Raw genomic sequence first — 19,020 nt, 5'->3', positions numbered from 1 at the left:
TGGGTTTTGCATTCAGACTCAGATTTTACATTGGGCAAGTGACAGTAGCAAAATAATGTAAACTAAAGTAAATGTCCAAACACAGACCAAACAATATGCAAGAATATTAACATAACATAGACTGAAACAGAAAAATGACCATTTTTGGTTTTTAAATGCCTTGATTTTTAAATGCGTCTACAAATTCAGGTATTAATTAACTGTCAAAAAGCCAACAATTGAATGCACAAAACACAATGTATGTGCAATCCATTTTGAACCACTTTTATACTCAACTGAACTTTTTTTTTCTTTTCTTTTTTAACATAGTCTAGGTTGTATTTAAAAAAAAAAAAATTTACAGAGTCGCTCAAAAACCAAAAGACCAAGTGCTTCATTTGAAGAAAGATTTATTTGCATGATTCGATGTAACTGACAGCACTAGTCATTATAAAACAGAGTATCGTAGAATATCACAGTTATGCAGGGTAATGTGTGGAGAATCCTCACTCGCGTCGCCCTCTCCCTGTTTTCAGCCAGGACACGAACTCTTTTGCCGCCTGGTCCTGCAGGTAGGAGCTGACATCACTGGTGTACGTGCCGTCTGCGTGGCGTCGTGTGGGGACTCTGGGGGAGAATGCATGTTTAGTTAGAAAGGCTGATATTCTTTGTAATAAACTATATACATGTATACTTCCGGTTTTTTTTTTTTAGAGTAAAGACATTTATAATGTTACAAAATATTTCAATTTCAAATAAATGCTGAAAAAACGTTCTATTCATCAAATAATCCTTTAAAAAATGTATCACTGCATAAAAATATGAAGCAGCACAACTGTTTTCAACATTGATTTCTGAAGGATCATGTGACACTGAAGACTGGAGTAATGATACTGAAAATTCAGCTTTGATCACAGGAATAAATTACATTTTGCAATATATTCAAATAAAAATCAGTTATTTTAAATTGGAATAATATTTCACAATTTTACTGTATTTTTGATCATATAAATGCAGCCTTGGTGAGCATAAGGGACTTCTTTCAAAAACATACTTTTTTTACCAAGTCAAAACTTTTGAATGATAATGTGTAAATTTACTTAGTTAAATGATCACCATTTGGTAATTTTATTTTAAGTTCAAATTTATTTATTTTTAATCTGTATTCACGTCATGTGGGAATTACTTGAAATTAATTTCCAATGAGTGAAAAACATTTTTCTATTTTCATAATTACATTTCATAATTTTTTTCATGCAACTTCCCTTACACGACGATTGACATGTCATGTAAAAAAAAAATATATATATTATAATAGTTCAAGATGGATATGGTTGTATATGTCTTTTTTTTTTTTTTCTTAAATTTTTTTAAAGAATTTCCAGACCTTCTAAACTTACCCGCTCCTTTTGGAGTTCATTAACCACTGAACGAAGTCTTGTGCTCTCCTGGTCTCCAGGTATTTACTGTAATCGTTTGAGAACGTGCCTTCTGAATGTCTCTTCATGTTGTTTACTTCTCTTGGGTCATTAAATAGTGCTTCCTCAGACATAAAGCTGAAAAATCAACGTCATATATGTCATTCTCCAAAAAGAAAAACCCATCAAGAGCACGCCTGGCTCACATTTCACCCCAAAATCAAAAAGAAAGGAATAATGCATTCATTTTGACATAGAAATGTTTTGCATTATGAAATTATTAAACAGTTAAACACATTTCACATAAAATATTTGCTGGATGTTGAATCTGGATCTGCCATGTAATAGTCTGTGAAGCTAAAGTTGCACATTTCACAGTAAAATTTGAAATAATTTGACATTTAATTGTCATTAAAAGAAAAGAAAATAACCTAAAAAGATGCTTGATTTTCTTAAAGCACCATTGAGTTCCTTTTTTATTTTGAGGTTAAATGTGTCCCAGGTTGTGTTTGATTGTAAATGGAACAATCAATTTTTTAGAGGCCATTAAAAAATGAAATAATACATAATAATTCAGTTGCTCGTACCTGGTGTTTTCTTCCGTGTCTTGTATGGGAATCTGCAGGCTGCTCTGGATCAAGATGAGAAGTAAAAGTCCAATGAAGGCGTAGTAGATCCTTACCATCATCTTACCTGAGGATGCAGACCGTACAGCGACTCAGTAAAGCGTTCATGCATTCTACCTGTAAAGATATAGTACAGTGCCAAAGAGTTCTCAGACTCACCTTGATTTGTGTTGGGTCGTCACGGAGAAATATACTCAACGATTTTGATGTTGTCTCGCTGATTTCACCTTCCTGGCTCCCAGTGCGATTTCACAGTCCCAGCCTGATGTTCTGAGTCTTATATAGTGATGCCCAGGTGGCATGACACACACACACACACAGACACACACACACACACAGACACAGACACACACACAGACACACACACACACACACACACACACACACACTTATTAGTTTCAATCCATTAATCTCAATGCATCAGTGTATTTGCACTGTGAACCTGTTTTAAAAAGAGACGGGGGAAATGGTCAAAAAGTCACTTTAGGGGAAAATCAAACATGATTTTGTCCTGTTAAAGCAAATAATTGCACAAGTACTTTCAGGATGAGAAACATTGTCAGATTTCCAGGAAGTGATGTTTGTGCTCTGCAAAGCTTGCTTTCTTTTTGTGAGAAATCAATTGATATATTCTGTCAGGATTTCAGGGAGTTTTACTCTGTATTCTTTTTTTATTTTTATTTTTAGGAAGGAAATAGGTATCCTAAAATAAGTATCCTATTTGATACTTCCAAACAGGAAGTATTTGGACATTTAAGTCATACTTAAAAAAAAGGTCTGCATTGCATTAGATATAAATATTAAATTTAAACTTTTCCCAGTAACCTCACTTTTCTTAATAGTTTTTGTCTATAAACTTTCATGTTTTAAAAATTATATATCATGAACTTTAACTATGTAGAATATATGTCAGTTCTGTTCCGTTGTCATTTGCATCATATTTATATTTATTTATGCATTGATTATAGAAATGTTCATCGTAAACTGAGGCTGCATGTCTTTATTTTTAAATGCTTCCTAAATTCTTTAGATTGGATCAAGTGTTAGTTACCGTAATGCCTCAGTCTCACAGAGATCAATGTAATTACATTTAACTCTATTTATTTTATTTTATTTATATTATTTATACTGTTAATTTCCCTGAGGATTCTTAACAGAACGAATAGTAACACTGATGCTTTTGTAGTAGTTACAACAACTCTGATCATGCTTTGGTCTGTTTGAAAGCATAATCGGTGGTGCAAAAAAGTAGTTGGACACACAAGAGTGGTTTAGGTGCAAAAACCTGGAATAAATAAATAAAATGGAAATATGAATTTGATTTGAGGAGACGGTGAAGAGGCAACATCAAAATTAAGCTGGAAACAGGTTTCCTACTGGAGCGGTGCCTCAGACAATGTTCATTATTCACGAATATTTATATTTGACCTCTGAATGATGCAATTGATCAGAAATTAATTCCAGAGATCAACCATAAATTATGGTTGAATAATCACAACCAAAAATATCACAGAAAACTGATTTTAAACTCTTAAACTCATAGTTTTTAAGATGTGCTGTGTTAAACTATGACATGAGTTGTGCATAATTAAATAAATGAAACTCGAATCAATATTTTGTCTAATTATTTGTTGAGAAGCCCTGTAAAAAGCATCACTTGAGGTCCTGATTTTGCTATGGTGATTGGCTGACTGTACATTATTCCACAATGTTAATGTCTCTTGTCTTAATTCATGTGGGTTTCAGCTGATGCATCTATAACATCAGTGATGTTAAATTCAGAAATGATTTGAAGGATATTATCTGAGCTCTTGGGCAACGTCCATATGGCATACATTTTAATAGTTAAACCAGCAGGTGGCACTGTCCATACCATGATATAGACTACTATTATGTATATGCTACCAGTCAAATGTTTGAGAGAATTGTTAAAAAACAATTAAATGAAACCGAGATATGGGAATTATACAGTGAGTTTCATGAGAAACAAATTCAGTCCAAACTTTGGCAGTGTATAATATGTAACATAGATAAAATGAAATTAAGCATCCAGACTCCTTCCTTCACACACAGAAGTATTTTTAATTTTGTTCAGATTTCAGGATATATGAAACATGAGTCAGAAGACTAAGGCATCCAAATCCAGAATGTTTCAGTTGATCAGTTTTCTAACAGACATGCTCAAATCACACATAGAAGTCAGTGCATAAACACAAGCGCATAAACTCTATAGATTCCACAATCAATGTGTAAATGTAGAAATATGAAACATGACAAAAGTCTGTCATATAAACTACATTCATTTTACTTTATGTTGGTAAAGTGAGTTACCATCACAGCAATGTGATACAAAAACAACAGCTAATAAAAATATCACGTTAAGCAATATAAAAATAACAATACAAAATCAACATAAGATGTTCTATATACAGACTAACATGTAAAGCATCTGTCATCAACAGTGTTTTGTCAATGGAAGAGGAACATTTTTTTGTTTACATGACGCATCAATGCCCGTTTATTTGTTCTCAGCAAAGCAGTTCTGCAGAAAATGGTTCAAGTGTGTGTAGAGATGGTAACGTGCTTTGCCAGACAGACTGTGATCCTTATCGGTGTACCACTGAAAAACAGGGTTACATCGTTTTAGAGAAAGCAAGACATGTCAGAGCTCGATTAAAATGTTTTTCATCACCTTCATCCATTCATTAATACTCACCATTGCTTCAAAGTCTATTTGATTTTCCACCAGGGCCTTGGAAATTTGAGCAGCCTGCTGAAAGTGGACGTTGTCTGGAGTAATGAAGTCAAAACAGCAAGAAAACATGTCAAGAAAATGATTTTTTGTTTCAGAAAAAGAGGTACAAAAGCGGTCACTGTCACAAAGCTGCCTTTCAAAATTGGTGCCACCCTAATGACAGCTTTTGTACCTTTTTTTTTTTTAAGTCAGGCCACTAGGTTTTATATCAGTCAATCTATCAGATTCTTAAAGGGATGGTTTGGAGTAAAATCAACCTAGGGTCCTTTGCTCCATGACCTCGAGCCAAACACCCCCCAGAAGCCTTTTTCCCCTTGGTTGAACATTATTAAAGTTAGAGCTTATTTAGAGAAATCAGCCGGATGGCTTAGTGCAGGTGCTAATGGATCCAAGGCTGTATCTCGTAAATTACCCCACTAATAATTCCCAGAATGGTGCCAAACTTCTACAGTAGCACAAATAGGTTCTGTACTCATAAAACGAGACATTGGAAAGTTTGTAAGTACATCAGGAGTTTATTTAAATAACACTTGCCTGACGGCTCATGCTATCGCTAACCCGGACGTCGACGTCACTTCAGTGAGTTGAGAAAAGCACGTAAAAGTCCTGACAGAAACAGCGATGCATAAGGATGTAGTGTAACGACGAATTATTATTTTTTCCGAAGTGTTAACAACTTCGTGTTAACTAATAATTGTTATAAACTGGTACTACCAACAAAATATTAGTGCATTCCTGGAACTGGGCGTCGTTACACTAAATTCTTATGCATCGCTTTCTGCCAGGACTTTTACGTGCTTTTCTCAACTCACTGAAGTGACGTCGACGTCCGGGTTAGCGATAGCATGAGCCGTCAGGCAAGTGTTATTTAAATAAACTCCTGATGTACTTACAAACTTTCCAATGGCTCGTTTTAAGAGTACAGAACCTATTTGTACTACTGTAGAAGTGTGGTACCATTCTGGGCATTATTAGTGGGGTAATTTACGAGATACAGCCTTGGATCCATTAGCGCCTGCACTAAGCCATCCGGCTGATATCTCTAAATAAGCTCTAACTTTAATAATGTTCAACCAAGGGAAAAAAGGCTTCTGGGGGGTGTTTGGCTCGAGGTCATGGAGCAAAGGACCCTAGGTTGATTTTACTCCGAACTATCCCTTTAATACAGATTTATAGACTTTTCATTGCCGTTTGTCTATTCTCAGGTTTAGATCAAATTGTTTACCGTCTGCAGTGCCGTGCACCAACATGTATTGACCCGACTTGAAATTTTTTGCCCTGTCGGTCACCGTTGAATTCTGCAAACAAGCAAATCAACCACATATATGAAGAACGACTGATCACTGTTCATAATCCAAGCATGTGTTTTCTTACAGATTAACTTACTTGATATCTTTCCAAGTTCTCCTCGGGGCGATGCATGTATCTCTCTGTATATACGGCGTCTGTGAAGAACGCAGCGTGCGAGTTGAGTCTGCTAAATTGTTTGTGTTTAATCTATATCATAAATCAGAAAATCCATACCATAATAATCCCACTTTGCAACAGGAGCCACAGCGATTCCACATTTGAACAGTCCACTTCCTGATCCCAGAACCATGGACGTCACATAGCCGCCATATGACTGAGCAAGACAGACGTTTCATAATTAGCATGACAGTAAAATGAGTCAAAACAGTAAAATTGTGAAATATTGTTACAATTTAAAATAAATAACTTTTTATTTAAACATATTGTAAAATGTAATTTATTCATGCTATCAAAGCTGAATTTTCAGCATCATTACTCCAGTCTTCAGTGTCACATGATCCTTCAGGAATCATTCTTATATGATGATTTGCTGCTTAAGAAATATTACTGATTATTATCAATGATATGAAAACAGTTTTGCGGCTTCTTATTTTTGTTGAAACTGTGATACACTACCATTCAAAAGTTAGGGGTAAAAGTAAGCTTTAAAAAAAGAAAAGGAAATTAATAATTTTATTCTGCAAGGATGCATTAAATTGATCAAAAGTGACAGTAAAGTCATTTATGTGTTTGAAAAAAATATATATTTTCAAAGAATATTGAAAAAAATATTAGTTTCCACAGAAATATTAAGCTGCAAAAAATCATTTTCAACATTGATAATAATAACCATTATTAATAATCGAACAGCAATAATTAGGCAGCATATTAGAATGATTTCTGAAGGATCATGTGACACTAAAGACTGGAGTAATGATGCTGAAAATTCATCTTTGATCACAGGAATAAATTAGATTCAAAAATATATTCAGATAGTGAACATTTATTTGAAAAGGTAATATTTCACTATTTTTACTGTATTTTTGATCACATAAATGCAGCCTTGGTGAGCATAAGAAACTTTATAATTTAAAAAATATATAATTATTCCAATCATTAGACTGGTAGTCAAAACCTCGTATTTAAAGTTTCAAATCTCTTCCTAGGTTTCTCTTTTAAATGAAAGCATTGCACTTACCCAACCCCACATTGCAATTCTGTCTTTGTCAATGAAACCCATTTCAATGAATTTTCTGCAATTAAACACAGTCACAAGAAAAGCAATTATGAAGATATTCCAAAACAAAATGACTACATTGGTAGAATACATCTTTTGTAGAAGGTAGTTTCTCTCTTTCAGTCAACTCATAGTGTTTGACCTCGTTCAACCTCATTTGACACATGCTCCGTGACACTTCGACTCGCATCTCTCATCCGTCTGAGAGTTACATCAGGCTAAGTGATTGTCGTCATCACGAGCGTGTGCACATCGTTCCCTCGCCTCACCTCACGGCCGAGATCTGATCTTCCACCTCGTACGTCCCCAGTCGCTCGTAGATGGCGTGCATTATCTCATCGCCCTGGAAACCGCTTCCCCTGCCGTCGAAGCTGGCGATGAGCACCTTCTCCGTGCTGCACAGGTACGTGGCCCACTCCAGTCGAAACACGTAATCTATGTTCTGGCTGGCTGGCCCGCCGTACCTTCAACGTGACCGTGAAAAAACAGTTATATTAGAGAAATACTAAAATCATCATGTCATGAATCAAGAATTTGTATTTATTTATTTTTATAATGGAATAAAACTTTCTTTAAAGGATTGGTTCACTTTCAAAACATTTTTTGCTGATAATTTACCCACCACGATGTCATCCAAGATATCCATGTCTTTCTTCAGTCGAAAAGAAATTAAGGTTTTTGAGGAAAACATTCCAGGATTTTTCTACACAGAATGGACTTCAATGGCAACCAACTATACCAATGTTCAAAGAAGGTTAAAATGTCCGTCTCAGTGCAGCTTCAAAGTCTCGACATGATCCCAGTCGAGAAATAAGGGTCTTATCTCGTGAAACGGTAGGTCATTTAAAAAAAAAAATATATATATACACTTTTTAACCACAAATGCCCGTCTTGTACCATCTCTGAGATGTGCCACGTATTACGTCATCACGTTGGAAACCTCCTTTGAACATTGGTATAGTTGGTTGCCATTGAAGTCCATTCTGTGTAGAAAAATCCTGGAATGTTTTCCTCAAAAACCTTAATTTCTTTTCGACTGAAGAGAGAAAGACATGGATATCTTGGATGACATCGGGGTGAGTAAATTATCAGCAATTTTTTTTTTTTGAAAGTGAACTAATCCTTTAATGCAGTTTGGGTAGCTGACATATTATGATACTATACCTTAGCTAAAATCATTTTAAACAGCATTTTGCTCATTTTGTAATTATATATCGGATGACCCTACACCTGTGTAGAGATGCACAAGTGCCAAAATGTCTATATATTGTTATCATTATGATCTCAAATCACAATAGTTGCTTTAATTAGCTAAATGAATACATGATGTTAGCAAACTGCATGATTTGTATTATCTTAGAACTGTACATTTCTGACATTACTTGGACACAGTCATCACTGATTACTCAAAATTGTAATGTAGAAACATGTATTTTCTGTAAAGCTGCTTTGAAACGATATGTTTTGTGAAAAGTGCTATACAAATAAATGTGAATTGAATTATGCATGCAGCTTGCATGAGCTCATTTTAATTAAGAGACTACTGTACAATGTATTACATACACTACTTTTGTTTTGTTTTTTATTAAAGAAATTAACACTTTTATTAAGGATGGAATAAATTAACCAAAATTGATGGTAAAGACTTCTACGTTGCAAAAAAATAACTATTTTAAATATATGCTGCTTGACATTTAAGCTTCTGTTTCCACGTTATTAAGCAGCACAATATTGATGATAAAAATAAATGTCTCTTTAGCAGCAAATCAGCATATTAGAATGATTTCTGAAGGATCATGTGACACTGAAGACTGGAGTAATGATGCTGAAAATTCAGCTTTGATCACAGGAATAAATTACATTTGAACATGTATTCAAATAGAAAAGTTATTTTAAACTAATAATATATTTTTTTTAAAGGTATCAAATAAATGCAGCCTTAGTGAACAAAAGAGAAAAAAACAACTTACTGAGAGCAAACTTTTAAAAAAAGGTAATGTTATAGAAAACAAATGGCCATTTATAGGTTCAGTTAAGTATGTAACTCACACTTGAATTAAAAGAGGGTACTTTTTGGACGAGTCAAAATTTGGTGGGAACATCATCTTATACCAGAGGTCTGGAGAGAGAGAAACAAAAACAGCTTTAGAAAAAATATGATACTAAATCCTATTTTCCTGGAATATTTAAAAAAATACTGCACATACTGAATCCTGCGATCTTCATTGTGGCATGTTTGATGGTTGGCATCAGAAGCTCAGTAGTCAGAATTTTTTCCAGTTTCTTATTGTCCTCAAGGACCTGAATCTCTAATCCCCAAAAATACAATATATATCAGAAATGTTATATCAACTATTCCTGTATTTAGCTCCTGTTGTAAAGGGGTTGGATTGGAGCGATGCTAGCTCAAACCTTTAGCAGGCGCTCTGTTGTCCATCAGTGTAAACAGCGGAAGCCCTGGTCCTGTGAAACCAGCAGCACACAGTTACCTCTCTCAGTCACCTCAGATCAACCACGGTATCGCTCAGGGGTTTGTTTTGAGGGAATCGCACAGGCGTGCAGTAAAAGCGTGTTCACTAACCGTAGCAGTCCATACGGAAGTAAGAGGCGTTCAGGCTGAAGTAAGCCGAGTTATACTGACACCTGTCCTGGTACAGCGAACAGGTGACGCACTCGGGGACAGAATGTCCATTGTTGCTTATAGAAATCCTGAGGAAACATTTCACAGTGACAATGAGGGAAGGGAAACCATATATATATATAATTTTTTTTTCATGTATAACTTGATGAAAGGTTTTGATCCACTTCAAATGTTGACTACTGTATATATATACATATATAAATATTTTTAGTATAAAGATTAATGCATAAATAAATGCATTTATAAATATAATGCACATATAATTATTTTTGTTAATGTATATCATTTTCTCATAGTTCTTCATTCAGAAACTTTTACCTCAATGCACTTTCTCCTAAACCTATCCTTTGCATTTAGTTTGTTTTTCAGGCATGTTGTCTGTGCCACATCTACTGTATGCAGAAAGTGTCGAGCATCCTTTGATTGACACATTTAAAAAATTGTTGATTTTTGTTCTGTGATGACAGAAAATTAAGTGTGCAGATTTTTTTCCATGGAACACAAAATTAGAAATGAAGAACCTTTACAGTAGAGACTGTTTTTATCATGTGCTTTTTTGTTGTTGTTGAAGTTTAATAGTCATGAATTGTTGTTGTGTAGGTGGGATGCATGCAGATTGCATTTATCAAATTATGCTTTTGTGATCCACTGAAAAAATAACAGCAAACGGGTTTGGAACAACTAAAAGCGTTAGTTCACCCAAAAATGAAAATTCTGTCAGTAATCACTCTCCCTCATGTTGTTCCAACCCTGTAAGACTTTCGTTCATCTTCGGAAACACAAATTAAGATATTTCTGATTAAATCTGAGAGCTGGCTCACTCCTCCATAGGCTTCTCTGTAATCGATATCTGCCATCCCAGAAAAGTTAGTAAAGACATTGTTAAAATAGTCCAAGTGACTACAGTGGCTCAACCTGAGGTTTATCAAGCGACGAGAATACTTTTTGTGCGCAAAAAAACAAACAAAAATAACGACTTTATTCAACTATTCACTTTCTTCTGTGTGTGAGTTCACGAGACGCATGCGCGAGAACCGAGAAGATGACGCTCACGATCATTTGATGAGAAAGTGTGAAAGGTAAGCCATTCATTTTGCGGCATTCGTAAGGCACTTTTACGTTTTCTCGCCGGTTTCTCACGATTCAGACATCCAGGAAATGCATTGAGACCCATCCGCGCCATCTTCTCGGTTCAATTGCCTATCAGCCTATGGAGGAGTGAGACAGCTCTCAGATTTAATCACAAATATCTTCATTTGTGTTCTGAAGATGAACGAAAGTCTTACGGGGTTGGAACAACTTAACTTAACTAATTACTGACAGAATTTTCTTTTTTTGGGTGAACTAACCCTTTAAGTGTGAATAAATAATGATAATTATAGGTAATTTTTTTTGATAAACTACTAGTGCAAAATGCCCGTGCAAAATCAGTTTTTGTGTGTGTTTTTATTGTCGATTTGGTGCCCGTGAAAGAGACTGTGAACGCATTGAATTCAGGGAGCAGGCTAGGTTACTACAAATGATGGCTGTGAATAAAATATAATATTCAGAAGTAAACAGTGTAGCTGACAGAGTATGTCAGAATGTTTATTTTTAAAACACAACCTTCTAAGTGCTTCTTTTACTGATTTTTAACGATATATTTTGCATTTCTAATCCATACAACATCTAACTTGGCACTGCACTTACTCGTGCCCGTAGCGAGACACCTGTCGAGTTTGAAATCCATCGGACTAACGGTTCGAGAGATATGCGAATAACAGACACACACACATACAGACAGACAGACAGACAGACGTTTCTGTAATTTATAGATAGATGTCTCTACACTGACGAAACCCCAAAGCTGAAAGGGACCAACCAGACTTTCATCAGCAACAGGTGCAAATGCAAACATCTGTACGAGGGTGCACATGCTACAACAGAGTGTTTCGAAGACACTCTACATCTGCAGTCCAGATCTGTCTCCTATTGAAAATGTACTCTATGGCCCATCATAAAAAGGAGAATCAGACTGATGACCACAAACTGTTGAGCAGCTGTCTTGTATTAAGCGAGATTGAGCAAAAATTCCACTTGCAAAACTGCAACAATTAGTATCCTCAATTCCCAAACATTTAAAAAGTGTAATTGAAAGGAATGTGATGTGACACAGTGGTAAACATGCCTCTGTCCCAACTATTTTGGAGTGTGTTGCAGCCATCAAAATCAAAATGTGTTTACATTTACAAAATACAATTAAGTTGGTCATCTTTTCTTTATACTTTTGTATAAACTGGCTCTAATGTGTGTATTGCATATTATATGTTGCCGCTCTGTCCACATCATCAGTGGAATGCTGACATTCCAGAACAACTAACGAATTCATCCATCATAATACAATTATTGTAATGGCATTGGTTTTGAATAATTGGTTCTTGAGTGGCATGAGAGTGTTGTGATACCATTGCTGAAGTATAGCAAAATAAATGGCTATTTTAATATTTTAAATATTGTGGAAACAAAGGTATTTTTTACTTGTAAAGGTTTCTCTGTCCAGGTCTTCCCATGTGTTCATTACTCACGTAGTATCTGTGGAAAGAGCAGATTTTAGATGTGCAGGAAAGTTTGCGCATGAAGACACATGAGAAGCTTGTGACAAAAAATACGCATTTCATACGCACATGGAATCTTTGGTTACTTTTGAGATGTATATCACTTCCCATTTGCCTGAGGTGATGGGTGTTGCTGTTTCCTGCAAAGAAAACAACACAGTTGGCAGACCGACAACTTGCTAAGCTTGTACTTCAGTGTTTCTTTGTGTTTCTTTTGTGTTTCTTTGTTTTAACAGATATTGATACTTTGCAGTCACGTGACTACCACGGATACCTGGCGGGCAACAAACGGATATTTTCAACGTTGAGTCCTGTAGTTCCAGGACTTTCTAGTAGCTATCAAGTCTGTTAGCGAGCTAGCTGCATAACTATGGACTAGGATTAACTCCAAGGTAGCTAAATTGTGTAAAGCAGACAAGTTTTTTTAAGATAATCGAGCAGTAATAATTCCTCCGTAAATAATCTAGCTCTACTGTTGGGTCATCTCTGGTTCTCATTGAAAATCATAGATATCGCAAACCTCAAAACAACCTATCACACACTTCTGTTATTGTTAGCAAAAGACGACAGCTGTTACTGTGCGTTCACACCGCCACCGGCGAGAGCGTCAAAGTGCCCGGAAATCATTCATTTTCAATGAATTTTGCCGCTCTCGCCGGCGGCGGTGTGAACGTACAGTTAGTCTTGCTTAGACTCATAACACAAACAGCTGACTCGCCGAGCCAGCTGGTGAATACTGGTGGTGTTGATTGACAAAACTACAGTAACTTAAAGACACGATTAATTACATGATCATACACCCATTGTATTCAAACAAATGTTGAAATTACCTTTGATGGTAATGCACAGACGTGTGTATACTGTGAAGGTTGCTTATCTCATCTGCGGTTAGTGCATCTAATTGCACAACAACTATCTGGCATGTCGTTTACACCTCAAAACACCAACTTTTGTATAGTAAAACTGGCGACCCTTGATTAGTTTACTGGGTTTCGTTGCTGGAGAACGACGTTCTTGCCCGCCAGCCAGTACTTATGACGTCACGTGCAAAGTATCAATAGCACATTATAACCTGTAATACAATGTAAAGACATCTGAAATTTTTATATAATTAAAAAAATAATACATTACTTACAGCATTCACATAGTGGAGATGTTTATAACCGTTGACATTGCTCATAACTTTGTAAAAACTCTTGTTATTTGCAGCAAAGTAAGGAGCTGAAGGAAAGTACTGTGAGGGGAAACACAGACCATTAAGGTTTAATGGCAGCATCTTTAGTTTAAATCAGGACAATTTGAAAATTTTATGTGATTGCTGCATGAACTCACCCGTCCAACCCATCCAGTTTTGCTTTTTTGCTCAAATTTCTGTAAACAAAAGAATATTTAGTTAAATCCCACTATTCAAATTGTTTGGCCAGTTATCAAAGTTTATGAAATGTCTGCATATGTAAACCTGGTCAGTTGACAATACATGTGTGTGTGCATTTTCTTCCCTTATAGTTATAGTCCTTATAGACTGTTCACAGCACTTTTGTATGCATGTCATTATTGACACGAGGGAAGAATTTTTAATGAATCAAAAATCAATCAGTTTCTTACATAGGGCTATAATAAGGCTTCAGAAGATAAAAAAACCCATAAATGTTTGGAATGGCATGAGGGTGTGTGGACTATTCTTTAAAAAAATTACTTTTTGGATGAAAGAGCCATTTAAGTAATGTTTTGTATTTTTGCAACATTTCTTCAAGTAAGAGTGTAATTTGCTGCCTTGTATTATTTATCAAAACAGTGAAAAAGGAATGAATGCAGTTCATGTTTTCACTGTTGTTGCTGAATTTTTTTTTTTTCATAGTAATTATTTTAAAAAATGTATCAAATTACTTAATCCTCTTTTGAACCCTATGTGCCAAAGTCTCCAACAATACTGATTAGCATTCATAAAAAAAGACTGTTCAACTTCAACCCCAAATCCAGAAAATTTGGGACATTTTGTAAAATGTAATAAAATCAAGAATCTGTGATTTATTAATTCTCTCTTAACCTTTATTTAACTGACAAAAGTAAAAAGAAGAATTTCCAATATTTTCACTGGCCAAATTAATTGTATTTTGTAAATATAAACACATTTTGATTTTGATGGCTGCAACACACTCCAAAAAAGTTGGGACAGAGACAAAATAAAAGTAAAAAGATTATAGAGTATCCAAGTTAACTATTTTGAAAACGTCCACAATAAGCAGGTTGAATTGGTAATAGGTGAGTGTATCGTGACCCAAGGGCGTAGATTTGGTTTGAACATTGGGGGGGTTGAAGTTTGGGTATGCCTCCTGATATTGTGATCATGGTATAAATATTGGGGGGGTTGTAATGCATAGAATTAAATATTGGGGGGGTTATCTCCCCCCCATCCCCCCCACAAACTACGCCCCTAGTATCGTCGTCATTGGGTATAATAGTACCATCCACCAAAGGCTCAGTCTTTGCAAGCAAAGATGTGTCATGGCTCACCACTTTGTGCTAAATTCCATGAGAGAATTGTCAAACAATTCAAAAATCACATTTCTAAATGCAAGATTACAAAGAATTTAGGTCTTTCACCATCTACCATACATCATATTCTGAAAAGATGCCGCTGAGTTCTCTGGGCCCGAGCTCATCTCAGATGGTCCAAAACACAGTGGAAATGTGTGCTGTGGTCAGATGAGTCCACGTTTCAGCTTGTTTTTGGGAAAAATGGACATTGAGTTCTCAGCCCCAAAGACAAAAGGGATCAACCAGACTTTCATCAGCAACAGGTGCAAATGCAAACATCTGTATGAGGGGGCATCAGTGCAAACGGCATGGGTGACTTGCATGTGTGTGAAGGTACCATTAGGTACGTTTCCATTACAGATTTGCGCAAAACTCTTGCGTTTTTTTTTTTTTTCTCTAAATATCGTCAAAAAAATATTACGAAATGAGGGCATTTCCATTAACCGATGTTATGCGACTAAAACTTAATTTTTTCCTCTTGCGATAAGTCATTCCAAAAATCATAGCAACGGACGTTGGTAGGTTTATGTATCTCAGCCACCGCACTGGCCGTTATTATTAATCAAAGGAGACGTATGTGTTTTATCCAATCATTAATGGCAAGGAAAGACCCTTATACTGTAAGCGGCTCATATGAGGTGTTTCTGGGTGTTTCTCACTCATTTCTGCTTCGAGGTCTTGATTGTGGCATTTCTTTGAGGTTTAGAATCCAGTATTCCTGTAATTCTTTTGTCTTTTATGAATTTAATAAAGAACTTTGTCTCGTATTCTGTCCAAACACACCGCGTCATCTACGTCAGGTGACCTGGAAATGTGCAAAAACTGTTTCCATCGCAGTTTTGCGAAATATTTATTTTTCGAATTGCTTGAAAAACCACCTCATGCGAGCTGAAAAACTTTTTTGCGATAAATGGGAGTTTTTGCGAAATTGACGTGTTTCCATTGGGCGTATTTTCAATTCGCAATTTCAATTTGCGCAATTTGAAGGGTAATGGAAACGCGGCTATTGACATGGAGGCATGAAGCAAGACAATGCCACAATGCCAGGTCTCATTCCACACATGCTACAACAGTGTGTTTCGAAGACACTCTACACCTGCAGTCCAGATCTGTCTCCTATTGAAAATATACTCTATGGCCCATCATAAAAAGGAGAATCAGACTGATGACCACAAACTGTTGAGCAGCTGTCTTGTATTAAGCGAGATTGAGCAAAAATTCCACTTGCAAAACTGCAACAATTAGTATCCTCAATTCCCAAACATTTAAAAAGTGTAATTAAAAGGAATGTGATGTGACACAGTGGTAAACATGCCTCTGTCCCAACTATTTTGGAGTGTGTTGCAGCCATCAAAATCAAAATGTTTACATTTACAAAATACATTTAAGTTGGTCATCTTTTCTTTATACTTTTGTCAGTTAAATAAAGGTTAAAGAGAATTAACAAATCTCAGATTCTTGTCCCAACTTTTCTGGAAATGGGGTTGTATTACAATTTCTTTGATTGGCCAGACCAAATTAACAAGAGAATCACTGCCTCAGGCAATTGCAATGTTGATTCTCACCGAGCTTTCTTTCCAGTTGGTGCCGTCGTAGTCGTAGATCTGCAGAAGGACTCGGTCCTGTCTGCGTGGCAGCCATTGAACAGCCAGTCGCTCGTCTGTGACCCATGTGACTGTGCTCAGATAGTGATCGCTGGGAAAAGAGAAAAATAAAAATGACGTTACGCTTAGCTCTAATGCTGTGAAAACTTTGTTTCAGACATGAGGCTGTGGCGAGCAGGGTGAGGCCGAGAGCCGTGGGAACAGAACGAAGGTCGGTAGTGCGAATGATAACGAGCATCACCTGTGCCAAACCGTTTTCGAGTCTCAAGGAGGAGCTCCGGAAGGATAAAAGGAGGAGTGAGAGCAAGACGAGAGAGGACAAGGCCTGGATTTGCCAATGTAACAAAGTTTGTTGATAAGGGCAGAAAGAGGTGGGAACCAGCAAACTTTCAAAATTAACTTTAATATTACAATAAATAAACACTACAAAATGAAAGTATATGGGCAGCCCCTTACGGACGACTGACACATAAAACCTTATTAAGCACAACAACATAAAGTCCAGGCCTGGTCCTCTCTCATCCTTCACTGTCGTCACCCGTGAGACTTGAGACCGGTGTGGCGTAGGTGACGCTCATTAGCACTCGCACCACCAGCCTCGCTCCGTTCCCAAGGCTCTCGGCCCCGCCCCGCCCTGCTTGCCATAGAGGCTTTATGTGAAAATGTGAAACTAGAAACATAAGAGGGACACACCCTGATCCGACAGATTTCGGTACCACCACTTCTGATTGTTTGGATGGATTTTCGACGTCAATTACAAACAGCCTTGCTCTGGGAATAACACTGCCTGCCTTTGTAAGCAGAACAACAGTTTAGTAGCAAAATTAGACATTGAATGAAACTAATACAAGAACAGCAGATACAGTATCTATTCCATGCAGTTTTTAATGCTACATTTTATCATGAAAGATAAAGATTCTTTATTGGTATCGATGGTTCCATGAAGAACCGTTGGTAACACTTTATAATAACGTTCAGTTTTAAGTCATTTATAAGTGGTTAGTTAATGATGAACTAATCATTTACAAAACATTCATAAATGATTAGCAAGTGATAAACTAACATTTTATGTATGTTTTGTAAATTCCGTTACAAGTCATTTACAAGTGATTAGTAAATGATTAACTAATCATCATGAAACATGACCGTTCATAAATGATAGCATATCACTTGCTAATCATTTATGAATGTTTTGTAAATGATTAGTTCATCATTAACTAAACACTTATAAATGACTTACAACTGAACGTTATTATAACGTTCCGGTAACATCCATGGAAACTTTCCATTCCACAAAAAGTTCTTTATAGTGGAAAAAGGTTTGTTAGATTAAAAAATAATAATAATAATTCTTCTCACTAAATAAGTGTGACTGTTTCACTTTGTAAGTGTATTAATTTTTAACAAAAACATAATATTGAGTTTATAAAAAATATTTTTGTATGTCCAGTATTTTTCTTGCTGGCTACAGACTTTGAATTTAAACTTTCTAAAAGTTTGGCTATGGTAAGGAAGAATACTGACACATATAATAAAAGCTTCTTATTCTAAATGATGACGGGTGGATTTGTAATAGTCTGTAGATTATAAAGGAAAATAGAAAAATGACAATTGGTGGTGTTCATACAAACAGTCATGAAATAAAATCTCGTCATGGACAATGTGAAAATCTATGAAACATTCAGATATTTACTTTTGGGTAGGGGATAGATACTGTGGTAGGGTACTGGTCATTTCCATACAATGAGTATTCAATGTTTTGAACTCCAGTGTCATTAATTTGTAGATAAGCCAGATATTTCCCCTGCGGAGACCACCAAATGGCTTCGTTTGAGGCAAAAACCTCTTCTATTGAGCAAGAAAAGATGCAGATGGATTAACAGGAATGAATGAATGCATAGACATGAGGATGTCTGTGTGTGAGTGCATTAGATGACGTTACCTTCATAGACCCAGTCTGGTACTCCATTGAGAATTGCATTGACTTTTCCATTATGTGTGACTTGTACGGCCTCAGCAGTGGCAGTCGTTTTGAGGTAAATATTATAATCCCAGACGTAAGCCTGTGGACGATGTATGGTCATTAGCATTGACGATATCAAAACAATAGAGCTCAACCGGTATATTTTGATTCCCAACATAAAACAACATTTCTTTCAGAATATAGAGTGCAACAGTTGTGTTTTATATTCTACTTCATTGGGTCTGAAAGTAAAAATACCATTAGTTTTCTCTATAGATAAACAGATTTTTAATAGTAATGTATAAACTTTGAGACAAATCTACCATAAACTCAGAATTTAAGTGATGGTATTGCATATTTTAAATGCTTAAGATG

At 36.0% G+C, this 19,020-nt stretch overlaps 2 protein-coding genes across 2 annotated transcripts in view; both read right to left on the bottom strand.

The window, feature by feature from the left end:
* Positions 1–372: 372 nt before the first annotated feature.
* Positions 373–2,285, bottom strand: gcgb (glucagon b). Its single transcript, XM_084122756.1, has 4 exons — positions 2,183–2,285; positions 1,985–2,090; positions 1,380–1,535; positions 373–606 (listed from the first exon to the last, which is right to left on the bottom strand). The coding sequence occupies exons 2-4, from the start codon at positions 2,083–2,085 to the stop codon at positions 486–488; spliced, it is 378 nt and encodes a 125-aa protein (XP_083978882.1). The 5' UTR covers positions 2,086–2,090; positions 2,183–2,285; the 3' UTR covers positions 373–485.
* Positions 2,286–4,085: 1,800 nt separating this feature from the next.
* The window catches only part of fap (fibroblast activation protein, alpha), a 19,955-nt gene continuing 5,020 nt past the window's right edge, over positions 4,086–19,020 (bottom strand). Inside the window, exons 9-27 of the mRNA XM_084122358.1 lie at positions 18,625–18,745; positions 18,376–18,530; positions 17,376–17,473; positions 16,644–16,773; positions 13,873–13,911; positions 13,676–13,774; positions 12,610–12,680; positions 12,464–12,517; positions 9,887–10,014; positions 9,718–9,768; positions 9,513–9,614; positions 9,355–9,424; positions 7,575–7,769; positions 7,267–7,321; positions 6,303–6,402; positions 6,165–6,223; positions 6,004–6,076; positions 4,740–4,813; positions 4,086–4,643 (exon numbers count right to left, since the gene is read on the bottom strand). Of these exons, the coding sequence (XP_083978484.1) occupies positions 4,542–4,643; positions 4,740–4,813; positions 6,004–6,076; positions 6,165–6,223; positions 6,303–6,402; positions 7,267–7,321; positions 7,575–7,769; positions 9,355–9,424; positions 9,513–9,614; positions 9,718–9,768; positions 9,887–10,014; positions 12,464–12,517; positions 12,610–12,680; positions 13,676–13,774; positions 13,873–13,911; positions 16,644–16,773; positions 17,376–17,473; positions 18,376–18,530; positions 18,625–18,745 (1,776 nt within the window). The 3' untranslated portion in view covers positions 4,086–4,541. The remainder of the gene's footprint in view (positions 4,644–4,739; positions 4,814–6,003; positions 6,077–6,164; positions 6,224–6,302; positions 6,403–7,266; positions 7,322–7,574; positions 7,770–9,354; positions 9,425–9,512; positions 9,615–9,717; positions 9,769–9,886; positions 10,015–12,463; positions 12,518–12,609; positions 12,681–13,675; positions 13,775–13,872; positions 13,912–16,643; positions 16,774–17,375; positions 17,474–18,375; positions 18,531–18,624; positions 18,746–19,020) is intronic.

Source organism: Abramis brama, assembly GCF_963993115.1.
Source record: "Abramis brama genome assembly, chromosome: 8".
In the NCBI taxonomy this organism is placed as follows: Eukaryota; Metazoa; Chordata; class Actinopteri; order Cypriniformes; family Leuciscidae; genus Abramis; species Abramis brama.
This window is presented reverse-complemented; position numbering and strand designations above follow the sequence as displayed.